Genomic DNA, 24,527 nt, shown 5'->3' on the forward strand with positions numbered 1-24,527 from the left:
GGGCCGGCTGAACTGGGGCAAGGCCTAGTTGCTGAGGAAACTCAAGAGCAGGCACCAGGTGAAATCATTCAGGCCCCAGAGGTGCTAGAAGACTCAGTGGCTACAGGTGAGCCTCCTCCAGGACCCAGTAACCCTTCGGCCTCTCCTGATCTGCAGAGGCTTAGGGCAGAGAGGCGAAGGGAACTGGTGTCTCCCAGGAGGAGTGCTCGCCTTAAGGCCAAGAGAGGCGGGGCTTCTGGGGGCCGGGACCGCCCCCGGCCTTAGAAGAAGATAAAGGTCAGGTAGCCCAGTCTCAGGTTGCGGGAGCAACGTCGTTGTGAAGTATCTGCTTTACCCAGTCCTTGTTTGACACTCCCAGTGTGCCTATTCCTCGCCTGGATTCCTGCTTCTGCCTTACCAGTGTTCCTGCTTCCCCGCCTGGATTCCTGCTTCTGCCTTACCAGTGTTCCTGCTTCCCCGCCTGGATTCCTGCTTCTGCCTTACCAGTGTTCCTGCTTCCCCACCTGGACTCCTGCTTCTGCCCTACCTCCGTTCCTGCTGACCTGCCCGGCATCCTGTTGATCTTGGCCTACGGTAATAATACCTCATCCCCCCTGGGACCAGCACAGTTTGCTCCCGCCACACCCGCACTCCCTCTTTGTTGGGGTGCGTTCGGGAAGATTCAGAGGCCATGGCTGACCAAGCGGCTACATTGTTGGCAATAGCCCAGGAGAACCAGGCCTTGACGCACACCGTGCAGCAGCTCAGTAACGTGGTTGCGGCACTACAGCAGCGTTTGGACGCCCTACCGGCTCCTGGGGCCGACGCCCCGGCTTCTGGCAAGTACCCAGTGGCCTTGCCTGAGAAGTTTGATGGGGCTCCGGCCAGCTTTCCCATGTTCCTTGCCCAGGCCAAGCTGTATATTCAGGGGCGCGCCCGGAACTTCCCCGACGACCGCACCAAGGTGCATTTTTTGATTAGTTTGTTAAAGGACCAGGCGGCCAAGTGGGCGTTGCCGCTGCTCAGGCAAGACTCCCCCTTGCTGGCAGACTACGGGGGGTTTTGCAATCTGTTGGAGGCCGCGTTCGGCAACCCTTTGAAGGGGAGTCAAGCCAACCGGGCGATTCGGCGGTTGAGACAGGGCAAGTCCAAGGTGGCCGCATACACCACAGAATTCCGGCTGCTGGCACAGGACTTGACCTGGAACGACTCTGCTCTTCGGGACCAGTATCTCGAGGGGCTTTCAGATGAGATACTGGACCAGCTGGCCACAATGGAACGCCCCACCACGCTAGACGCTCTTATTCAGCGGAGTCTACAGATAGACGATCGGCTAGAGGACCGGCGTCAGGCTCGGGGCCGCCGGCACCTCCAGTTCTCGGCCCCGGGGTCCACCAGCAGCCCCACAGGCCCAGCTGAGTCATTGGAGGAACCCATGCAGCTTGGGGCAGTGCGGCCACGCCTCTCCCCCGCAGAGAAGTCGCGGCGTCGGGAGGGGAATCTATGTCTCTATTGTGGCGGAAGCGGACACTATGCACGATCCTGTCCTGAGAAACCGCCAACCCCAGTAGCTGATGGCCCTGGCTCCCTGGGGTCCCAAACAGCACAGAATGGGACCGCACCAATCGAATTACAACACCTTATGGTTCCGGTACATCTATACCCTCCAGGAGGGCCATGGATTCTTACCCATGCCCTGGTGGATTCAGGGGCAACCCGCTCTTATATGGACGCTGCTTTTGCTGCCCAGCATCGGGTGCCACTTCGGAACAAGCCAGAACCGGTACAGGTGGAGGCAATCGACGGACGGCCACTGCGTTCGGGCGCCGTCACTCGAGAGACCCAGCCCCTGGTCCTGTGCCTCCAGCAGCACCGTGAGATGCGAACTCTGGATATTGCCTCCATGCCCCGGTTCCCCCTGGTGCTTGGGATGGACTGGCTAGAGGATCACAATGTGCAGATTGATTGGGTCAAACGGACTGTACACTTCCCAGACCCCAGTTCGTCTGCTGAGACTGAGATGCTAGCAGCTGCGCCCACTGAGGAGGCTGCTGCAACGCTCCCCGCGGAGTACCGGGACTATCACGACGTGTTCGAGGAACGGGGGGCAGACCAGCTGCCGCCGCATCGGTCCTTTGACTGCAGCATAGACCTCCAGCCCGGAGCGCCTCTACCGGTGAGTCGCTTATACTCGTTAACAGAGCCAGAGCGCGAGGCTTTGCAGGACTTCTTGCGCAAGAACCTGGAGCGAGGGTTCATTAGACCTTCTACCTCGCCCACTGCTGCGCCAGTGCTCTTTGTTAAAAAGAAATGTGGGGAGCTCCGCCTTTGCCATGATTACCGGGCCCTGAACAAGATTACCATCCCGGACCGGTACCCCTTGCCCCTTATTTCGGAGTTACTGGAGCGGGTGCAAGGGGCGCAGGTGTTCACCAAGCTAGACCTCCGGGGAGCCTACAATTTGATTCGGATCCGCGCCGGGGATGAGTGGAAGACAGCATTCGGGACCCGGTACGGACAGTTTGAATACCTGGTTATGCCCTTTGGTTTGTGCAACGCGCCTGCTGTGTTTCAATGGTACATCAACCACGTATTTCAGGACTTGCTAGACAAGTACGTGGTGGTGTACTTGGATGACATTCTGGTTTACTCTTGTGACCCGGCGTGCCACGAGGGCCATGTCCGGACCGTGCTGCAGCGCTTGCGCGAGCATCGTCTGTATGCAAAGCTCAGCAAGTGCGAGTTCCATCAGCAGTCAGTGGACTTCCTGGGTCATCGACTCTCACCAGGTGGGGTGCAGATGGATCCTGGGAAGGTGGCAGCGGTTCGAGAATGGGCGGCACCTCGGAACTGCAAGGACCTACAGCGTTTCCTGGGGTTCGCCAACTATTACCGGACCTTCATTGCGGATTATGCTCACCGCACCACCCCGTTGACCCGGCTTCTGCGCCCCAAGACGCCGTTTTCCTGGGACAAGGAGGCGGAGGAGGCATTTCAAGGGTTGAAGGCCTGTTTCCAGAGAGCGCCAATCTTGCAGCATCCGGATCCTTCTCGACCCTTTGTGGTAGAGACTGACGCCTCCAGTACGGCTCTCGGTGCCGTCTTGTCTCAGCAGCACGAACCGGAAGCGCCACTCTTACCCTGCGCCTTCTATTCCCGCCAGCTCCTTCCAGCGGAGCGTAACTATACCGTGTGGGAGCGGGAACTGCTGGCCATCAAGGTGGCCTTTGAGGTTTGGCGCCACCATCTTGAAGGAGCAAGACACCCGGTGGAGGTGAGAACCGACCACCGGAACCTGGAATACCTCCAGACCACCCGCAAGCTGAACCAAAGGCAGATCCGGTGGGCGTTGTTCTTTTCCCGGTTCCAGTTCCGGATCCGCTACATCCCTAGCTCCCAAAACCAGAAGGCGGATGCCCTGTCCCGGAAACCGGAAGACAACGCAGACACGGTTCAGCAAGCAGCACCCACCACGATCCTACCACCAGCTGCATTCCTGGCCACCCAGGAGGTTGAGCCACTGCAGGCTCGGGTGCGGGAACAGCAACGGGTCGACGCTTGGGCCCAGGAACGACTCCGGGAACTGGCCGAAGGATCATGCCCTCAGTATCCAGGGCTGGTTTCGCATCAGGGTCTTCTGCTGCACCACGGGCGCCTGTACATCCCACCAGGGCCGCTGCGGGCTGAGGTTCTCCGGATGACCCATGACGCTCCAGCGGCGGGGCACTTTGGGCGGTATCGGACCACCCATCTGGTAAGCCGTGAGTTTTGGTGGCCCCGCTTGAAGGCTGACGTGGCTCGCTACGTCGCTGGTTGTGACGTCTGCAGGCGGGCCAAGGGGCCTACCGGGCGACCCCCCGGCCTTCTTCAGCCGTTGCCGGTTCCACCACGTCCTTGGCACACAGTTTCTCTAGACTTTGTAGTGGAGTTACCCCCGTCTCGTGGCTGCACCTGCCTTCTAGTTTTCTCCGACCACTTCACGAAGATGGTGCACTGTGCCCCCTGCCCATCCATACCCTCAGCTAAGGAAACCGCGCAGCTGTACCTTCAGCATGTCTTCCGCCTGCATGGCCTACCTGAGCGTGTAGTATCCGACCGCGGCGTTCAGTTCACGTCCCGGTTTGGCGTGCTTTGCACCAGGCCCTCGGAACAGAGGTCTGTCTCTCATCTGCTTACCACCCACAGACTGATGGCCAGACAGAACGGGCGAACGCGGTACTGGAACAGTACCTCCGGTGTTACTGCAGCTACCAGCAGGACGACTGGGTCGACCACCTAGCATTGGCGGAGTTCGCTTATAATAACGCGGTGAATGCGTCCACCCAGCAGACCCCGTTCCAAGCCAGTTATGGCCTTCACCCACGGTTGTTTCCGGATGTGCTGCCGGCATCTGCGGTCCCTGCGGTGACAGAGTGGCTTCAGGAGCTCCAGTCCCAGCAACAGCTGTTGATGGAGCAGCTGCGCCAGGCCAAGGAGGCGTACAAGGTCCAGGCCGACCGCCACCGCCAGGTGGGGCCGGAACTTCACGTCGGTGACTTGGTATGGCTTTCCACTCGCCACCTCCACCCTTCTCGACCTTCGCGGAAGCTGGACGCCCGGTTCACCGGCCCGTTCCCTATTGTGGACCAGGTCTCGCCTGTGGCATTCCGTCTCCAGTTGCCAGCAAACCTGAAGGTTCACCCGGTATTCCACAGGTCCCTTCTGAGTCCGGTGGCCCCACCCGACGAGTTCCACCCAGACCGTCCCCGACCGCAGCCAGTTTTGGTGCAGGGAGAGCCAGAGTACGAGGTGGAACGCATTCTGGACTCCCGATACCGCAGGGGAAGGCTGCAGTATCTCATTGACTGGAAGGGGTATGGGCCAGAGGACCGCTCCTGGGAACCAGCGGTCAACGTCCACGCACCTGCCTGCATCCGGGAGTTTCATGCAGCGTACCCCAGCAAGCCGGGTCCGGGCCCTCAAGTGAGGGGGGGGCCTGGGAGGGGGGATGGTGTGATGGCCTGGGATTCCGAGTCTGAGAGCGATCCGGAGGAACCCCAGCCGGCACAGGAGTCCCCGCCTCCAGGGCCGGCTGAACTGGGGCAAGGCCTAGTTGCTGAGGAAACTCAAGAGCAGGCACCAGGTGAAATCATTCAGGCCCCAGAGGTGCTAGAAGACTCAGTGGCTACAGGTGAGCCTCCTCCAGGACCCAGTAACCCTTCGGCCTCTCCTGATCTGCAGAGGCTTAGGGCAGAGAGGCGAAGGGAACTGGTGTCTCCCAGGAGGAGTGCTCGCCTTAAGGCCAAGAGAGGCGGGGCTTCTGGGGGCCGGGACCGCCCCCGGCCTTAGAAGAAGATAAAGGTCAGGTAGCCCAGTCTCAGGTTGCGGGAGCAACGTCGTTGTGAAGTATCTGCTTTACCCAGTCCTTGTTTGGCACTCCCAGTGTGCCTATTCCTCGCCTGGATTCCTGCTTCTGCCTTACCAGTGTTCCTGCTTCCCCGCCTGGATTCCTGCTTCTGCCTTACCAGTGTTCCTGCTTCCCCGCCTGGATTCCTGCTTCTGCCTTACCAGTGTTCCTGCTTCCCCACCTGGACTCCTGCTTCTGCCCTACCTCCGTTCCTGCTGACCTGCCCAGCTCCCTGTTGATCTTGGCCTACGGTAATAATACCTCATCCCCCCTGGGACCAGCACAGGGGCAGAGAGTAGCACCGGGAGCAGTGTAGCGGTCGAGAGAAAGGTCAGGAGCAACGTACGCGCGCCAAGTTCAAATGTGGAGGCGCGCGGAAGTGAGGAGGGCCCTGGGGAGGAGCCCGGCCCCAAAGCAAGAAGGAGGGGGGCAGAGGCGTCAGAGGATTCAGCCTCGGGCGAGTCCCGGCGGGGGGGAACCCAGGGGGGCAGAAAGACCCTGCGGAAAAGGAAGGAGAGGAAGAGGTGGTCCAGCACAAGCCTCTTAAACTGGTGTAGGGGCGGTACGGATTCAGAGGGGACTTCAGCGATCTAATGTTACAGACGTGGAGCCACGGAGATGGAATGTAAAAGGAGCAATGATCTTCAATAAAGACTTTTGTAAATAAACTGGATTGGACTTGGGTCTCTTGTGAGCTGGGACCAACGGGTGGCTCTGACATGTGTGTTTTGGAACAATCCAGACTAATTCTCTATCTCAGAATACTTTTTTTGAGGGTGGGGGGTTGAGAAGACTTTGATCCTAGTTACTATTCTCTGCACCTGAATATCTACAACCATACAAGACAATGTCAATTTAGTCAGTCACATCCATTGCTTCCCCACATTTCCCCAAAAACATTTTTTGATGTTAGAGTCAAGCTCATTGTTAAAACTATACAAACAAATGCATTGAACAATGCACTTCATCAATGTAATACAAGTTATATTTTACCACCTTTTTGCAAGACCACCTCTAAATATTCCTTGATGTATACTTAAATAACCACTGTCATTATCTAATGGCTGTAGGCCAATTTGATGTTAAAGGCAGAAGGGAAAGCACAGATAAGGAGTTGGAAAGTGTTACCAACCACTCCATCCACACTTGTCTGAAGCTCTGCTCCATAGCCATACTGGAGGTAGAAAGGAATAGCACAGGGAGGGCTCACAACAGCCCTTGTGCTGTGGTTCCATGGGTGAATGGGACAGGTGAGTTGAACAGCCCACCTATCAATCATGTGATGTCATAATGATGCAGTGTGGTTGACAGATGGGTTGCCCCACTCACCTGTCAAAACTGGCCCATGTGGTTTGCTACCCCCGACATAGTGTCCGTGTCTGCCCTGTCCCACTATCAATCTGCTGTTAGCTAGCTGGCCTATATTTAAATCATGGGTGGCCAATCTCTGACCCTCCTGCCCCAGACTAGAACTCCCATCATCCCTGACTAGTGGCCAGACTGGCCAGGGCTGATGGGAATTGGAGCCCAACAACATCTGTAGGGCCACAGGTTAGCTATTCCTGTAACATCACCCATCCTCATTCTGCAGTCCTATCCTTAGATGAGGGTTGGATGATCTAAGTTCCAACCTTACTATTTTATGAAACATGACTGAGGCCACATCTCAAGATGCCTCCTAGGCAGAGTCAGCTGACAAATTATTTGATAAACAATCCAACAAGGGGAGACAAAGTAGAAAAGGATGAGTTAAGCTGCACCAGACATCTTTTTAAATGTAATGGCTATACTATTACTTCTGCCAAGAATTTCCCAAAAGTTGTTCTGTGGAATATTGTTTCTCTTGCACTTCTGCAAATATTTGGCAATTCCTGATGGAAATGGCAACTCCCTTACTTGGTTTCAGTGTTTTTGTGCAATACTTTAAAATCCACATAGCTAAAAACTGTGCCACAACAAAAAGAGGAAGTAGAGAGAGCCAGAACAGAAAGCAAACTGAATTCTCAATCAATGTTTCACCGCAGTGAAGCTATTAACTTTGGAACTGATCTTTTGAAGTGTCAAAAACATGTAAATTTATATACTGTGTGCAGCACTTTGCTCAAATTAGGGAACATAAAGTACATGTTAAGCAGCTTCCCCATACCAGGCTACGGCTTTATACTATACCAGGGGTCTGCAACCCGCGGCTCCAGAGCCGCATGTGGCTATTTTACACCTTTGCCGTGGCTCCGGGGCGAATCCTAGCGAGGGGAGGAGGCGCATTGTGCACCCCGACACTCTCTACTGTGGCGGGCGCTGTACTGGCTGTGACGTCGCATGGGGGTGGTGCACGCGTTAGTCACGCACCGTCCCGACGTCACCTTCCTGTCCGCCCGCCCGCTACACTGTAAGGGTCATGTACGCTGGTCACTGCATTGAAAGGGGGCATGTACGCTGGTCACTGTTTTGAAGGGGAGTGAAGAACACACGCACACAAAAAGGTAACTTGTTAATTTAACGTTTATTTCTATGAGGAGGAGTAATTCTGAGGGGTCAAACAAAGAAATAATAAAAAAGTGACAAAAAAGTAACTGCATCAAACATCAGAGGTAATGAGCGAATGTCAAATAAACTGCTTTCTGTGAATCTTTATCCCCATGATGTTTTTATCGTGTTAGTCTGTTCTGAGTATTTTTCCACTTAAGCCTGAAGTTCATGTGAATTTTTATTTGCTTCTGGAACCTCTTTTCCTTTTGTCATAAGGCCTATTTTTCTGAGAGCATATATAAGAGACTGAGATCACCTTCTGGACTGCCATCATGTTAACCATTAAAAAACAATGTTTTGCAGTCATTTCTGGGCGTGCAGTACCAGAACTGTTACGCTATGTGACTCATGTTCTCCAAGTGAATCCTCAACTTAACAGGCTCTTTGCCCATTTTCTTGCAACAACAGCTTCCAAGAGCTTTAGAATCCCATGCAATTGTTTCTATTATAAGAACTTAAATCTACTGCTGTTAGGGACACAACATGTACAGCAAGGTATTAAATGTGAACTTATTCCACAGTGTTCCAGAACAGAAGATTTTTAATTTGCTGAACATTACTGCTTTGCTATACAGTACTTAATGTAACATCCATAAGGCATGAAAAGATTACTCTCTCATTACTTCTTCATTATAAGCTTCAGAAATCACACACACAAATCAACATCAATTGAGGAGAGTTAAATATGAAATCAATCAGCACAACACAATATCACTTGAGAATATGATAGTGGCAGAGAAAGAAAAATCCTGCCATTAATGGTTTGGTGGCCATCCAAACAAACCTTGTTGATTTGAGCATGAAAGTGTTAAACAGGAGTTTAAATGTCTGTAGTCCTCCAGTGATTGCTGGACTGCAACTCCCATCTTGTTCATGCTGGTAGGAGAAATCTAAGTGGGGGTCCCCAAAGATCTGTATTGAGACCTGTGTTTTTTAACTTCTACTTGTGGTTATTTATTAATTTATAAATCAACTCTTACATACTGTACCTCTCAACATAATTTACAAACAAGCCATAAAAACTGCTTAAAATACTTTTTAAAAAGAACAAAAAATTACTTGTTATGTGTTCATTTAATGTGTTTGAGAAATGGATCTTAGAAGTGTACTGGATAATGCATAGTGGAGAAAACTATGGCTTAGTTTTTTTTTAGATCCATCTCCACAAATATCTAAGAAAACTCCTGGTTCATGACTCGAGTCTGTCTTGCACATGTAAACAGAGTCAGTTCCATGTGGAATACTATCATCTTGTAAATGGGACAAAAACTAAACAGACTGGAATTCTGCCTTTGCTCACTAGAAAATGTGGGATAATACAGTTAGAAATGATACAAATTCAAGGCCAATGGGGGGGGTACATTAAAAATAGCTTTTCATCTCTAAACCAGTTCTGTAATCAGCTATTACATACAGAATGCAAGAATTTAATCTCTCTCCTTCCAAATTCTAGGTCCACAATGTGTTCTCAAAACATAAAAAGTAACAGAATGAAGGGTTCCAGTTTTCCTGAAAAGTAGTAGTGGGCAAATACAGTAGATAATCACCCTGTCTAGCACTGCTTCAAATGAAGTAGAGGGGAATTAAAAAGGTACAGCTTTAGTCACCCTTCTGCCCTATTAGGATTTGACCCTTGCTTGTGGAAACTCGCTACAGCTGCACTCCTAATCCTATCTTGCTCTAATACATGATAAACAGAAAATCAGTGATGACATGAATAACATACCTGGCAGTCACTGAAAGCTTGAATATCACTCAAGTCACTCCAATTTGTACGGACTTCTGCAGTTTGTCCAAGAAAACTTATTTCCCAATACTGAAGAGGGGCTCTACATGTGTTCTATGCTCCATTGAGATTGGGATCCCCCCACTTATGCAGCGGTTACGTTCCAGGCCCTCACGCAGATAAGTAAAATCACGTAAAGTAGGAGGCACCCACCAAAAAGCCTCTAAATACCTATTTTCCCCTCCCTCTCTCTCTCTAATTCAAATCAAAATATCGAGAGTTGAAACTCTGGGACCAGCTGGAGACTTGAGGATGTGCAGAAAAGAGGTTGCTGCTGCTGCTGTGATACCCCATGCACCAGGTGTTAGGCAGGGAGGCTGAGCAGCCTAAACAAAGCCCCACTGCACCTCCAATCTCTTTGGGACTTCCTCTGCCCTCACTGACATCCTCTTTGGGCTCTGGGGAGGGTCTCACCACAAGCCATGAGGACTATCCAGCTCTCCCCCAGCATTTCCTGGTATGAATCTATCTATCTATCATCCAGTGTTTCCCAACCTTTTTTGGGAAAAGGCACACTTGTTTGATGAAAAAAATCTCGAGGCACACCACCATTACAGCCCCGTGACGTCAGCACGCAGCGTCACGCCAGGAGGGATGCACGAAAGTGTAACTTTCAATTTTTTTCCCTCCCCCTTGCCGGGGAACCTCCAAGCTTTAGGGGGGGGGAGGAGGCAGCAAAGCGAGGGACTGAGGGACTCCTCCAACGACAAGGGTTGGGGAAGAAGAGAAAGTTATAGTTGTTTTTTAAAAAGTGATAATTTCATTGTTCTGTTTTTTTGTAAACCGCTTTGAAGGGTTCCTTCTCGGCACGCCCCCCCCACCCGACAATCAAGCAGCGTATCAATTCCATGAAGCACCAAATGCAGGCGCGTCTCAACTCACGTCTCGGAAGTGGGCGAGGCCGTGCTCGCCCAGGGCGCGGAGACACTCGTAGGCCGAGCCCGCCTGGAGGAAGAGCTGCGCCAGGCACATCGCCTCGCTGCGGAAGAGGGAGCCCATGGCGGAGGGCGCCCAGGCCGGGCCTGAGGAGGCGCAGCGGCGGGAGCGGCAGAGGCGGCGTCACCGCTCTCCTCGGCGCCGCCTCCGCTCCGCCGTCGCCGCTGCTGCCGTCCCGCTGCGGAGGCGGCTCCGGGGACTGGCGGGTCCCCCGCTGCCCGGTGCCATGGAGAGGAGGCAGGCGAGGGAGACGGAGACCCGAGTGGCCCCAAGTCCCGCGGCTTCCGGCTTTTCCTCGCAAGTCCAGGCGCCGCCGAGAGAGAAGGGGCGGGGAAAGCCTAGAGCGGCCAACCGCACGCTCACCTCGGAAGTTCCGGTCAATAAGACAGCGCCATTGGCCCGGGCGCTCTGCCCCTCGGCACCTCTATGGCTGGCCCGAATACCGAGCGAGAAGCGGTTTCGTCTCTGTGGTAGGGAGGAGCAAAGAAGGGCCCAGCCAGGCGGGCCGAACGAAAGCGAGCCCAGAGTTCCTGTGCTTCCCTGGTGGGGCCGGCCATTGCCTTTCCCTTGGGCAGGGCGAGGGAATTCCCAGGCTGCAGCCTCTCGCGCTGGTGCCTCAAAGGCCTTTGCCTTTCCCGTGTCACATGTGGAAAAGGGGGCTGGATCCAGTGACGCAACTCGGAAAACTGTTAGGGAAGCCAGAGCAGGAAAGTGAGTGGGAGGCGGCGGCGCCGCTTTAACCCACGTTTCCTTTTTGAAAGAGAAACCAGTGTTTCCCAACCTTTTTTGGACTCGCTCACGGCACACCAGGCAACAGCTCGCGGCACATTAGTGTGCCGCGGAACACCGGTTGGGAAACACTGATCTATCTATCTATCTATCTATCTATCTAATGAGTAGAATGCCTGTATAACATGCTCAGAAGGCTCACTGCAGGGAGTGACTGGCCTTGTATAAAGTTGCTACACAGACAAAAGTCCTCTTGGAATACAGCTTAAAGAGGAATAAATGATTGCATGCACCAGGCTTATATTATGCTAACAGAAAACTAGCAAGGGGGGTGGGGACTTCTATCCCAGTCCAGTCCCTGCTATAGTAGTTTCCTATATGCAGGATGGGAACCCCCTCCCATTGTGTATCTGAAATGTGACATACAAACACATCATCAGCACATCTGAAATGGCCTGAATCCATTGTACCCCTACAAGACCCTCTGATGTGTAGAAACTAGCCTAGGGTTACTAAACTGAAGGCACAAATGTAAATATTGTATTCTTTCCATTCAAAATGAAGGCTGCATATCACGTTCTTCCTTTGTCCTCCTTATTTCAAAACTACAATATCCATTTGCCTCATGTGTATTCTTTCTCTCATGAGAAATGCAACAATCCAAGAAAAAATGTTGCCTTACCATGCTGTGTTTTCTTCCGCCTCTCTTTGGGCACACTGGCTTATCACTGTAGGGCTGTTTATAAGAATGGCAGGTCTACTAGTGTTCATTGCCCTTAAAGAAAATACAAGCCTGGATTGAGCAATTAAAGAAAACAATTTACACATGTACACTTCCACATATCGATGAAATTTTTACTATTGTCTCCTCGGTGCAAGTGAACAAGATTGCTTTCGCTATTAGTAGCAGTTAGAAGGTAGGCCATGAATTGCCACAAATAAGGTAGAACTAAGAGCACCCCTGTCCAGATACATTTTCTTTCTTCTCCATTTGCTAGCAGTCTGGCAAGCATCAGAGTCAACTACAGTGGGGGGTGGGTTCTGAAGCTGGTGGACACTTACTTCTGCATACTTCATTTTAAAGCCACTTCAAAGAAACACACACACACACAGCATTGCAATGACATTACTGTCAATGCTATGTGATACTGTTCTATCCTCCCCCATATTCTTAATTAAGCTTCTGAACTCTGGCAGCAACTCAGCAGCAACAAGGAGCAAAGAACAATGCAAAAGATGCAAAACAACAAATCTGATATCCATTAATGTTTGTTGCAATTGTAAGCCCCCAACAGAGGAATCTGATTTTTCTACTATGCAAAAAGTTGGGCTAAGGTATATTTGTCATGAATGATTGAGGTGAAGATAAAGGAAATGAGAAACAAGCAGAGTTTTAGTTGTATGATAAATAAGTCAACTGAATGTTAGGCCTTGTTTTGTCAACTATCCCCTCCTCAAAACAGCTAACACAATTTGCCTTTTGTTTTTATCTCTGAGTGTGTGCCAAGACAGTTGGTGTCAGTAGGATTATGCCCACAGGCTATGCAAAGCAGAAGTGCTTGAAAAGCAGCATTCAGAGCTAGCTCATTACTATAATATAATATTCAATTTCTACCATTAAGTTTTAGCACTGTAAATGTGACAGCAATATTCACCCTCCTTACAAGGTCTTTCAAATAAAATTGCAAGTAGATTTAGAAGCTACCATAAAATATTACCGACCACAATTACTGCCAAACTACAATGAATGAGGGCTCCAATACAAAGGTGGCTTGTTGGTTATGAATAAAGCCTGAACTCAGCCCAGGCAATTTCCACAGCCCACCAAGAGACACACAAGTTACAATGCAAACTAGAAGTTTCTTTCAAGAGAATCACAGTCAAAGACAGAATTTGCCAATAAGTTGCATCAGCAAAGAAAAGTTGCCACTTCTTTATTGACTCTGCTCCTTTGCTTTTCCTGGAATAATACTTTCTTAAGTGCTTTCAGAATAAAACGAAATAGCATAACAAATGAAAATAGAGACAGGCCCATCCCCTGACCTATAATCAAATGCATATACTTTAATAATAATAGTAAAAGCAAAGGTACATGGAAGAACCTTATTTAACAAGTTATATTTAAAAACAAAAACATACCTTTAAACCCTACTGGAAAATCAAAACTGAGGATTATGTTCTAGTATCAGGAGATGATGCACTCCAAAGATAAGGAATATCACAAGGAAAAAATAAGAAGAAAAGCATACTATAAGGCAAAAAGAGACAGGGAATATAAAGTGACCAGATAAATAAGAAGAATGTTTATAATAAAGATAAATAAGCTAGCAAAAATGATGTCTACATGGAAACTAAGCCCAATTCAGGAAAAAAGAGGAGAGACCTGGATAAAAATTAGACCTAATAAAAACCAATGTGAGCAGCAAAATTTAAGAAAGGAAAGCAGCTGAAGATAAGAAATGATAAGCCTATATAAAAGGGCACTGCAATAATGAAGTGCAGACAGTGGGTGATAATCAACCAGTCTGTCTTTTATTTTCAACTAATACCCCCAAAGCTCAAAGATATGCAAGAGTGAGAAGTGAAAAGGAAAAGAAAAGGATGAAAAGAAACATCAGAATTAAACTTCCAAACAAATGGGGATTTCTTTACACAACTCCCCCACAAAAATAAAAGGTTAAAAGAGACAGAAGTGGAAGTATGATGTCATAAGAAATTTCAGTTTTGTATAAATTTCATTTTTAAAAAGACATCCATGAGAACACAACTACAAGGCAAGCAAGTATATTAGAAAAAGGCAGTGATGTCAAGAATGGAAAGATACAGTCGTGTGCTATCAGAAAAAAATGAAGCCAAAATATTGTAGAAAGCAAAATAAATTAATAAGGAATGCTATAAACTGAATACAAAAATAAACAACACCCTAGGACGCCCATAACAGAAATAGTGAAAGAAGAAGAGAAACAAGACACAGAGCAGAAAACCTGCAGAGGGGTTAACAATGTCAAGTGGCAACCCTAAACACTACAGCCCAGTGTCTTGTGCTAGTGAATTAAACACCATGCATCTAGAAAAGATTATGAGGAAAGCCATTAACTGTATTTTCCACAAAATGTTAAGGCACAGCTATTTTTCATGCAAGTATTCCATTGATACTAACAGATTCCATCATTAGCACTGAACCAGCTGTTTCCTGACCTGCTTGGCCCTTATGCACACATTCCCTTTTGTTAAAACGTCTGTTCTTCCAAAGCCTTCCAAAGCCCAGAAGTAAGTAGCCCAGAAGGTTCTACAGAAGGTTCATAAACAGAAAGGACCTCTCTGTGTTTGGGGACCCTCCTTTATAGGGCCTCTGATAACACAGAGGGTTCTGCGTCCATTAAAGTGAACATGAGTAAAAGACCCCTGCAGGCATTCCTCATGCCATGTAGGGAGGATCGGGGGCTAAGCATACAGGGAAATACATGCAAGAAGATAGGGCAGGAGTGTTGGTGAGAGCAGATATGGGTGACATGCAGGAAGCTATGTGGTGGGGGGGGGGAGATGGAGGTGAAGTCCAATTATGCAAGTGGAAATCCAATGCACAATTCATCAGCAATTGATGTAACTAAGTATGTTTGTATTTTACTCACTTTGTACAAGAAACTTACTCTAGTTCCAAATAAAGCACATATACATCTCATTGCTTGACTAGTTATTTTGTTTATATTATTCTGGAAAACAGAAGGGAAAAATACAACCACAGAATCAAATGATGGGCTACACCCAAGTAATATATGGCATCTGCTTTGAAGCCACTTGCAAAAATAATTTCATGAACATGTCCCAGCAGGTATAGATTAGTCAGCACACCAACATCATCTGCAGTAACACCACCAAATACATCCTCAGACTCTGGCTTTCCTCCTTATGTATGTATGCAAACACACATCTGAACACACAAGCATGTGATAAATAGGAGGGTCCTGGCTGTTGGTGACTTATGTGTAGTTAAACCTAACAGGCTAAGAATCTGCAAGGAGAGTTCTTGATTGTCAATTGTACTTTAGGAATACAGCACTGAAAATTGATATTTTAAATGGAAACTTTTGCTATTGCGGACAGAGGGATATACAGTACACTTTTTTGTGGGGAGGAAGGGGATTCCATTTCATTCCCCCCCCCCTTCCTGAAGTACCTATGTGGTCTCCTCTTTAATGTAACACAATTGTAGGGAATATTATTAAAAACTTCAATAGCTGAAACGAAAATTTTACAGTGCAATCACATGTCTACTCAGAAAAAGTCATTGGGTTCAATGGTGCTTATTCAATGGTAAGCAGATATAGAACTGCATCCTAAGGATTTCTGCCCAATTATTTTCCACATAAAAAAAGGTAATGCACAGTATCCCTCATACTTAAAACAAAATTCATCATACCAGCTGGATGCAGCAGTATCTAAACAAAAAAGTGAAGACGTACCAAGTATGGATATCCCATTGCTTTAAACCCTTAAAAGTCAATAAATGATATATAGGTCCCCAATTCTACATCATTGTATGTTAGCTAAATACTTTTAGATTTGCAGGACTGATCTTTTAGGTCTGCTTCTTGCAACATCAATACTACTAGGAATAAATAGCCCTAAAAACAAAATCAACCATCCTCAATAAGTTTTCCCAAAGATAACAACTTACTAATCAAGTGTTCTGACCAACTTAGTGGTCTTTTCCCAACATCAATATATTTAAACAAGCACTTTACAGAAGCCTAGACATTCAAACTACATGTTACATGCTCAGATCCTGTTAAAAATGATGTACAAAATGATAAAATGCAAGGTAGAGAATAGTGGCTGCATGTGCCAAAGTTTGATCAAGATATCTTCTTGATCTCAAAACGTTTAGGACTTTCAAGTCCAAACCAGTACATTGAGTTCTGCCTAAACAGTGGGTGGGAGCACAGATGAGATGTGCTTTCTGCCATGTAGCCAACTGCAGTTGACAACCTAGTTACTCTATTCTAGATCAACTTAAGTTTCTGAATACACTTCAAAGGCTGAATACACCATGTAGAGTACATTACAATAATACAGTCCAGAAGCTATCAGGCCATGTATCAAAATGATCAAAAATACAAGATTTGTTTTAGGTTTAGTATGTTGTGTGAGCCAGGTCTCTGCCCTGAAAGACAAATGTAATAATGTTTAAAACCCCTCATGTGAGTGACAGATACATAAACTATACTAATTGGAAGCTGTTTCAAAACTCCAACCACAAAAAAGTCACATTTCTCTTAGGAAAACTGCCCTTCTTTTCTAAGTAATTATCTCTCTATTGGCCCTAATCCAACATGGAGAGTGTTGAAACTTCCAAAACTACGGTATATACTCTCAAAGAGTCAAAGGACTATCTGTGATGATATAATATAGATAAATGCTTGCAGAATAGGGTAATGAGACTTTGCAGTAGAAGCTTACTGGGTATTCATAACTCACAACAAGCCACCACACTTGGGTCTGTCATGCACAATTGTACAAATGCATTCAAAAGAAGAATAAAGTTGAAGCAAGACATCAGCTATCAGTTTAGATAGTCAAGACATCAACCCTCTTGCCAAGACTGCACCTAAACCTAGGACTTTTGGAAGCGACGAGGTGGTGCCAGAGTACTATTAAATCCTCTACTTTTATATAAAATCTGGTGATGTATTATAGCACATTAAAAACTAACAGATGAACAAAGCAATCCAGACTATAAGAATCCAGTGTAAATTACCCTGGGGTAAATTATATTAGTGCAACTTATCCCAATTTAGCAGCTGGGATACTTTGTGAATAATGGCAGGATATCAATTTAATAAATAATTATTTTAAAATGATCTAAGCCTGGCAGAGGGAAAACAAGCGTTTAAACAGAGTTTGACTTACACCACCCTTTCTGCCAGTGTAAATTCTGCTAGGTTGCTAGGTTACGTGGCCAAGCTTAATTGAGTTTGGAATAGGAGTAAGTGCTCCTATACCCTGTACCAACCCTGCCAAGGCTTCAGGTGAGCCACGATGGTGGAGTTGAGGTGTCCAGCTGATGAGCGACAACCAGAGATCCACCTATTCCAAATTCCACTCATCCGGGCAGATCTTGGTTTTGGATTTCTCCCTTACTGTGGCATAAGCTTTTCTGGACTAGAATCCACTTCAATCATTTACGCAAAGTGCTGCCAAAAGACAGGAAATGCAATAGGCATCACCTGTGTGACATTTCTGTGCAAACCTGAAGAAGTATATAAGACTGTTCACCATTATTATTATTATTATTATTATTATTATTATTATTATTATTATTTATATTTATGAATACCCTTCTTTGACCAGAGCCCAGGGCAATACACAAACAAAGGATTAGCAACATGATAACAGCATTACAATTACAAAGTTAAAATATTCATAAGGTAACAGTAACCATGTAAGATGGGAAAAGCCTGGGTAAACAGAAACATCTTTAGTTGATGTTTTTAGAATCCCTACAGCAAAGGGAAAAGATGGAACTCCAGAGTGAGACGGTTCAAGAATTGAGGCCCCACTACAGAGGTCTTCTTCAAGTCCCCTCATCACAACAAATCCTCATAAGGATAACAAGCAATGCCCCGTCTGCCAATCTTAAGGATAAAGTCAGTTGGTATTCACAACAACAGTAACTGGTGATGCCTGGAACTGGTGAGGGGAACACTTTAGGCATCTGAGGCTGGCTCTGTTCCATGAAACCTTATGCTACCATAAACCTGCTATTCTTGAAGGTGTCATAAAACCTTTTAGGTTTTTTGTTTTGTTTTTTAACCTGGCATGCATTTCTTCTAGGCATACTGGTTTCTAAGCTATAATAAAAGAAGCAGCTAGACACTTCAGGTCACCATTATGAAGCTCCTACTATGTTCTCCCAAGTGAGTCCTGCAACAAATTGTTTCAATATATCCTCCTCACCTCAACAGAAACACCCATGTTCAGGGTGCCAGACAGCCAAGGAACCACTTCCTACACCAGAATACTGTAAGATTTAAAGGGCTCCTGAAGCTCACTAAGCATGTTCAGTCCTCATTGGGCTATTTTCTTCCCCTCTTTAGGTTTTCTTAAAAACATGTTTTGCATTTCTGCATTTCTCAGCATGTACTTGAGCATGTTAGTACTTTGTTTCTCTGGGCCTAACTACACATTAAATTAAATGTGGAGTGTGCAGAATCATCAGTGTTTCTCAGCAAGATTAATACTAAGCACTGGGGTGATTTTCAATGGCACCAATAGGAGCTTTTTTCTAAGGTAAATGTTGAAGGGGAGGTTATTTTCCTAGTGATTATGGCTGTTGAGGGCTTAAACTTTGCAGTCCTGATTAAAACAGGGGAGGTCCGGATATAGTCGAAGTTCAACTATTTTAGTGTATGTGCTGTCCCAGAGTCTCACTGCACTCAAGATTTAGATCCTCCCTTTAATATTTGCATATATTAGCAACAACAGATAGGAATATTGAAACATATTATTTCAGTATTCAAGACATGGCAGTTCAGTTCAGAAGTCTTGAACCAAGACATGTCACTACAGATCCACTTTATTAGATAATAAGATGCTCATAAACAAAATATAGCAAGTATATGTCTGCCACACCTATCATAAGTCACTACAGCTTGTGTCATCTTAAAAAGATGACAGAGCTGTATCATTTAAGTATCGATGTAAACTTTCAATCTGCTTTCAAGTGAAAGAGCATGCCAATACAAACTAACTTGCAGGAACAGTCTCCTTGATTTCACCATCTGAAGGTCCAAGTTCTATTCTTCCGATATAAGACAAGGTACCATAAATCAATTGAGTCTTTAGGAAGTGTGAAATGTACTTTACTGTCACTTTTCAAATATTTCTAAGGCAGGTTAAGAAAAATGCTTAATTAAACAAGTTCTTTTGAAAGTCAGATAGCAAGCCAATTTGGGTCTTATTTTTTTAAAGAGAGTGTCATAGAATTGTAGAGCTGAAATTTTATACCATTTAATTTTAAAAACCACTAACATAAAAGATATATTACTTTAAGGCTGCCTCTGATGCAGGGATGGGGAACCTCTTGCCCTTCGGATGCTGTTAAGCTTCAGTTCCCATCAGTCCTAGCCAGTATGGCCAAAGGTCATGGATGATGGGAGTTGCAGTCCAACAGATTACCCATCTCTGCTCTAAAGACTACTTCACACTATGCATTCCGCAGCTGTGATGTTGCATGAACTAAGTACATGCAAATCTGAAGCCTTGTTACTTGTTCTGGGAACCACAATTGTTGACTTGAAGCTCTGCACCTATACCACAACGTAGCCTATCAACATGTCAACATGTCTGTCAGTCTGTCATATTCATGCTGTCATAATGAACATGGAACTGGATCACATGAAGACATTCTTCATGTCAACCCTATTTCCTCTCATTCCTGTACTAAGCATTCAGCCATGCCATTACTGAAGTTCTTTTTGTTGTTGTTTTTATTTGACATGCTTAGCTAGTGCAAAATAGTAGAAGAGCAAGTGGACAATCCTTGGAGATTTTCAAACAGAGGCTGGATGGCCATCTCTCATGTGTGACAGTTGCGATTCCTGCGTTGCAGAGGGTTGGACTAGATGACCCTCAGGGGTCCCTTCCAACTCTACAGTTCTATAACTCATCAAGGAACAAACGAGAGGATAAACTAGGCAAACCTGCAAACAGGAGCGCCTGTTAAAAATAAACTCATCTGATTTACTGCGAGAGCCTTCGTGGACAACAGCCTACTTTTATCAGAAAAGGGAGGAAAGGACGCTTCTTATCATCCTACAGCTAGTGACTAATGGGGATAACTCGTCAGAAATTTGCCGGCACTCGGAGCAGTTCCTGATGGAGGTGCCCACCCCCCTCCAAGCAGGAAGATGCCCAGCTCTGTCACTTAGCCAAACCGTTTGGCGATCGCCAAATACTATATAGCCTCCCTCTCTTCAGCCCACAATGGGCGTTTTCTGCATTCACAATAAAAAAGCTAGAGAGTTTGGGGGGGGGGAGGAGGAGCTCCCCTTGCCAGTGTGAATCTTTTAAACCTTCCGTCCTCGGCACATGATTGGGGGTTTCCGAGAACACGACGTCGCCTCGGGTGGGGGGGGGCGCCGCTTCTGGAAACGCTCTGGGCGGGTTGCTGCTTTTGTTTTGGTCTTTCCAGTGCCAGCGAAGTTCCCTCAGCTCAAGCTGAGCAAAAACAACAAAAAACCCTGATCCCTTTTTTTTTTTTTTTTTGAGTTTCCACTTGACAGGCGGCGTCCCCGCCCCGCCCTCGAAGCCCAAAGCTCTGCTCTCTCTCTCTCGGTTCCAATAAACTTCTGCGAAGGAACCGTCTCCCCGACCCCGCACAGCCTGTTGCTTCTGGCAGGCGGCGCACGTCCCTTACCTGGCGCTTGGCGGCTCCTCTTCGTCAGCGCCCTGCATGGGAAGCTCCGGAGGAGGGGAGGCGGGAGCTACCGGCAGACCGACCTGGCAACTGAGGCGCGGGGCCGCCGCTTCCCCACCAGCTCGGAAAGAAAGGAGAAGCGGGTCTGTCAGTCAGGCCCCGACCCGGTGGGCGGGAGTTGCTAATGGGAAAGCGAGGAGGCGGCAGGAGCGGCTTCCAGCTCCCTGTCAGGCAGCCCCGCGGAGCGGGGGGTGAGGGGGACTCCTGACAGGGCGGCCGCAAAAATAGAGAGAGAAGGGGGGAAATGAAAATAAATCTGCTAACTTCACCCGCCGCCGCCGCGGCTCCCTCAGTTCACACACGAGGCCCCGCCCCCTTGGCTCGGCTCCTGGCGCGCAGCACCCGCCTCAGTTTTGAAACAGCCGCGACGGCGGCCACGAGCAGAAACGCTCGCTTCTTCGCCTCATGCCTCTTAAGCGCGCTAACCGCGAATCGCTCGAGGTTAGAGCGTTCAGACGTGACGGTCAGTGCTTTACCCCCCCCCCCAGCCGCTGTTGTTGGGGCCTGCATTCCGCTCTCTTTTGGCCTCAGCATTGCGTCGGTTCGGTCAACCGAAAAGGTTTTCCCCTCTCGGGAAGAGTTCCTCGTGGGGGTAACGGTAATATCCCTCCGTGTCGGAGTTGGGTTTCTGGAAAAGGGGACGGTTCCCGCGAACACGGAAGTCGCGCCTTGAGCTTCCCAGAGCCCTTCTGCCTCGTCTCAAAATGGGGCGAGTGGGGGTCGCCGTCTTATTTATTAGTGCCAGGGGGAAATATGCCCTGAAGCTGAGGTCTTTTGGTGTGTTTCTAACCTCTGCTTGTCTTAAAAGTTCCGTGGTTTTTAATAAGGCTGGAGCAGAGGTTATGGAAGCAAGTGAGAGCAATGCTCACGAAAGCAGGGATTTCTCCAAGCTGTATTCCAGAAGGTGTTAAAAGCGGGTCAGTATGAAAAGTACGCTCCTTTCCTCCCACAGAGATGCACTGTTAAGGGCAAAACTACACGACTGGAGAAAGTGCAATGTGCCAGCCTACCTTTGAAAGGGAGATCTGATTCAAACATGCCCAAACTTGAGAGACAGATGCAGCAGGAAGTTTAAAAGGCTCAGCCCTGTTGACACCACACACTTGCTACGAATTATTCTACTATATTTACAAAGCTAAATGGTTAATAGTTTTGCCTCGTTGCATATTTCAGTCCTTTCTTTGTACTTTCAAGTGGTGGCTGCATGTGCTGTGTTAAGGCATGCCAAGAAATAAATTGACTTGCATGCACTTATCTGCATAACGAAAAGCTTTTCAAAGTGTGTCAGCCATGCACTCTCTCCCTCACCACTACTCCACCCATTGGCTAAACTGCAGCGATGTCATGGAAGGTTTGTGAACATTTCAATTGTTCAGGATGAAGTTGTTAGCATTAGAATGCTGACAGTGCAGCTTCTGTAAGGAAATAAAGCTTCAGGAAATAAGAAGGTTAGGCAAGCAAATTTTGAAAGCTGGGAATTATAAACCAGGAAACAAGAGCAAGTAGGCTGAATAGAATTGGCTGAATTTTCCACATTGAACCATCTGGTCAACTTTTTTTCTGCCCGTTACTGGAACAAGCAGCCTTGTCCCATAATTCTTTCCTTATAGATTCACTTAATGCAGTAAGACTTCCAGGTAAACTTTTATTTAACTGATGCAAAAGCAATGCCTAGGGTGGCTTACAATGTTTAAAGTTACAATTTCATAAAAATAACAGTTTAAAACAACCAAGGATACTGGCTCAACAGTTAAAACCAAGCATAGAAACTAATAATAATAATAATAATAATAATAATAATAATAATAATAATTTATTTATACCCCGCCCATCTGGGTGAGTTTCCCCAGCCACTCTGGGGGGCTCCCAACAGAATATTAAACAGAATAAAACATCAAACATTAAAAACTTCCCTAAAAAGCGAATTCTCTGCCACACAACAAAGTCTGCTGAAATTCGAAGGTTTTTAGTAAACAGTGAGATACAGAGCAGGAGAAAGCTAACCTTGGTAAAATATGTTCCATATTCTAGGCATGGCAACTAAGAAAGCCCTCACAGTAGGATTGGGCGATAAATCTGCCTTACATTTTTTTAAAAAAAATAAAAACGGATCAAAAGCTAGTATGTACTATGTTTACCCCATTTTTAGTTGAAATCAAAGACATCAACATTTACTGTCCCTGAAAGGTTTATATAAAACACTTAGCATTTGTATAGGTCTTAAGGTAATTTAAATATGTTAATATTTCTCCATAATCCTTAAAGCAAGGCATGGTCTGGATATGTGTGATGGTGCAATCTTGCTAAAGCTAGTAAGTGTAATTCTGATCAGATGGGGAATTGACTAGGAGTCTTAGGGATAGTGCCTTTGAAGACTGTGGAAGACAGGTAGGATAAACATGTAATTTGACAGAGCTAGTCTGCTTTAAGGTAGTCTGCTTGGTCATGGGACCGAGACGGCTCTGGTTGCCCTAACAGATGATCTTCGTAGACAGCTGGATCGAGGCGGGTCGGGGCTGCTGATTCTACTAGATTTGTCAGCAGCTTTTGACATGGTCGATCACGAACTTCTGGACCACCGCCTTGCCGACGTGGGGACCCAGGGCACAGTCCTTCAATGGCTGCGATCGTTTCTCTCTGGTCGGGGACAGAGGGTGGCGCTTGGGCGGGAATTGTCATCGCGCCACTCCTTGGTGTGTGGAGTGCCTCAGGGTGCGATTCTCTCCCCGATGCTTTTTAACATCTTTATGCGCCCCCTCGCCCAGCTTGTCCGGAGTTTTGGGCTGGGCTGCCATCAGTATGCTGATGACACCCAACTCTTATCTGTTGATGGATGGCCATCCTGACTCAGCCCCAGACACACTGATCAGATGCTTGGAAGCTGTGGCTGGATGGTTACGTGGGAGCCGGTTGAAGTTAAATCCTTCGAAGACAGAGGTCCTCTGGCTGGGATGGGATGATATGGGACTGAGGGGGCAACTCCCATCTCTTGCGGGGGTGCAATTAGTGCCAGCACCGTCCGTTAAGAGTTTGGGTGTAATCTTCGATACCTCCCTCTCCATGGAGGCGCAGATTGCAGCTATTACAAAGGCGGCATTTTTTCATCTCCGCCAAGCTAAGCAGTTGGCTCCTTACCTCTCTCGCCCTGACCTAGCTACTGTGATCCACGCGACGGTCACCTCCAGACTGGATTATTGTAACTCGCTCTACGTGGGGCTGCCCTTGAGACTGACCCAAAAACTCCAGCGGGTGCAGAATGCCGCAGCAAGACTCCTGACGGGGTCTTCGCTGCGAGATCACATTCATCCGGTGCTATACCAGCTGCACTGGCTCCCAGTGGAGTACAGGATCAGGTTTAAGGTGCTGGTTTTAACCTTCAAAGCCCTATACGGCCTAGGACCCTCGTACCTACGGGACCGCCTGGTATGCCCCACAGAGGAACTTACGGTCTTTAAACAAAAACACCTTGAAGGTCCCAGGCCACAGAGAGGTTAGGCTGGCCTCAACTAGAGCCAGGGCTTTTTCGGCTGCGGCTCCAACCTGGTGGAATGCTCTGTCACAAGAGACAAGGGCCCTGCAGGACTTGACATCTTTCCGTAGGGCCTGCAAGACAGAGCTGTTCCACCAGGCCTTTGGTTAGGGCGCAGCCTGACTCCCTCCTTGGCAACCTTTACAAAACTTTATGGTTGCCATCAATCTTGATT

At 47.5% G+C, this 24,527-nt stretch overlaps 1 protein-coding gene and 1 long non-coding RNA gene across 6 annotated transcripts in view; one reads left to right on the forward strand and one right to left on the reverse strand.

The window, feature by feature from the left end:
* Positions 1-20,887, reverse strand: part of ARHGEF3 (Rho guanine nucleotide exchange factor 3) — a 125,042-nt gene extending 104,155 nt beyond the window's left edge. The window contains exons 1-2 of one of the 5 annotated variants that reach the window (XM_081899996.1): positions 20,764-20,887; positions 12,028-12,120 (exon numbers count right to left, since the gene is read on the reverse strand). In XM_081899996.1, coding sequence (XP_081756122.1) covers positions 12,028-12,120; positions 20,764-20,801 — 131 coding nt within the window. In that variant the 5' untranslated portion in view covers positions 20,802-20,887. Of the gene's footprint in view, positions 1-6,493; positions 6,616-12,027; positions 12,121-20,763 lie in introns of those variants that run through there. The other 4 variants (XM_081900000.1, XM_081900003.1, XM_081899998.1 and 1 more) reach the window with 4 other exon arrangements.
* A 27-nt stretch (positions 20,888-20,914) lies between these two features.
* On the forward strand, positions 20,915-22,102 carry LOC309363657. The gene is made up of 2 exons (XR_014165520.1): positions 20,915-21,014; positions 21,632-22,102. It is a non-coding gene; the product is annotated as an uncharacterized lncRNA (long non-coding RNA).
* The last annotated feature ends 2,425 nt before the right edge of the window (positions 22,103-24,527 follow it).

This window comes from Podarcis melisellensis (genome assembly GCF_964234715.1).
Source record: "Podarcis melisellensis genome assembly, chromosome: 2".
NCBI lineage: Eukaryota > Metazoa > Chordata > Lepidosauria > Squamata > Lacertidae > Podarcis > Podarcis melisellensis.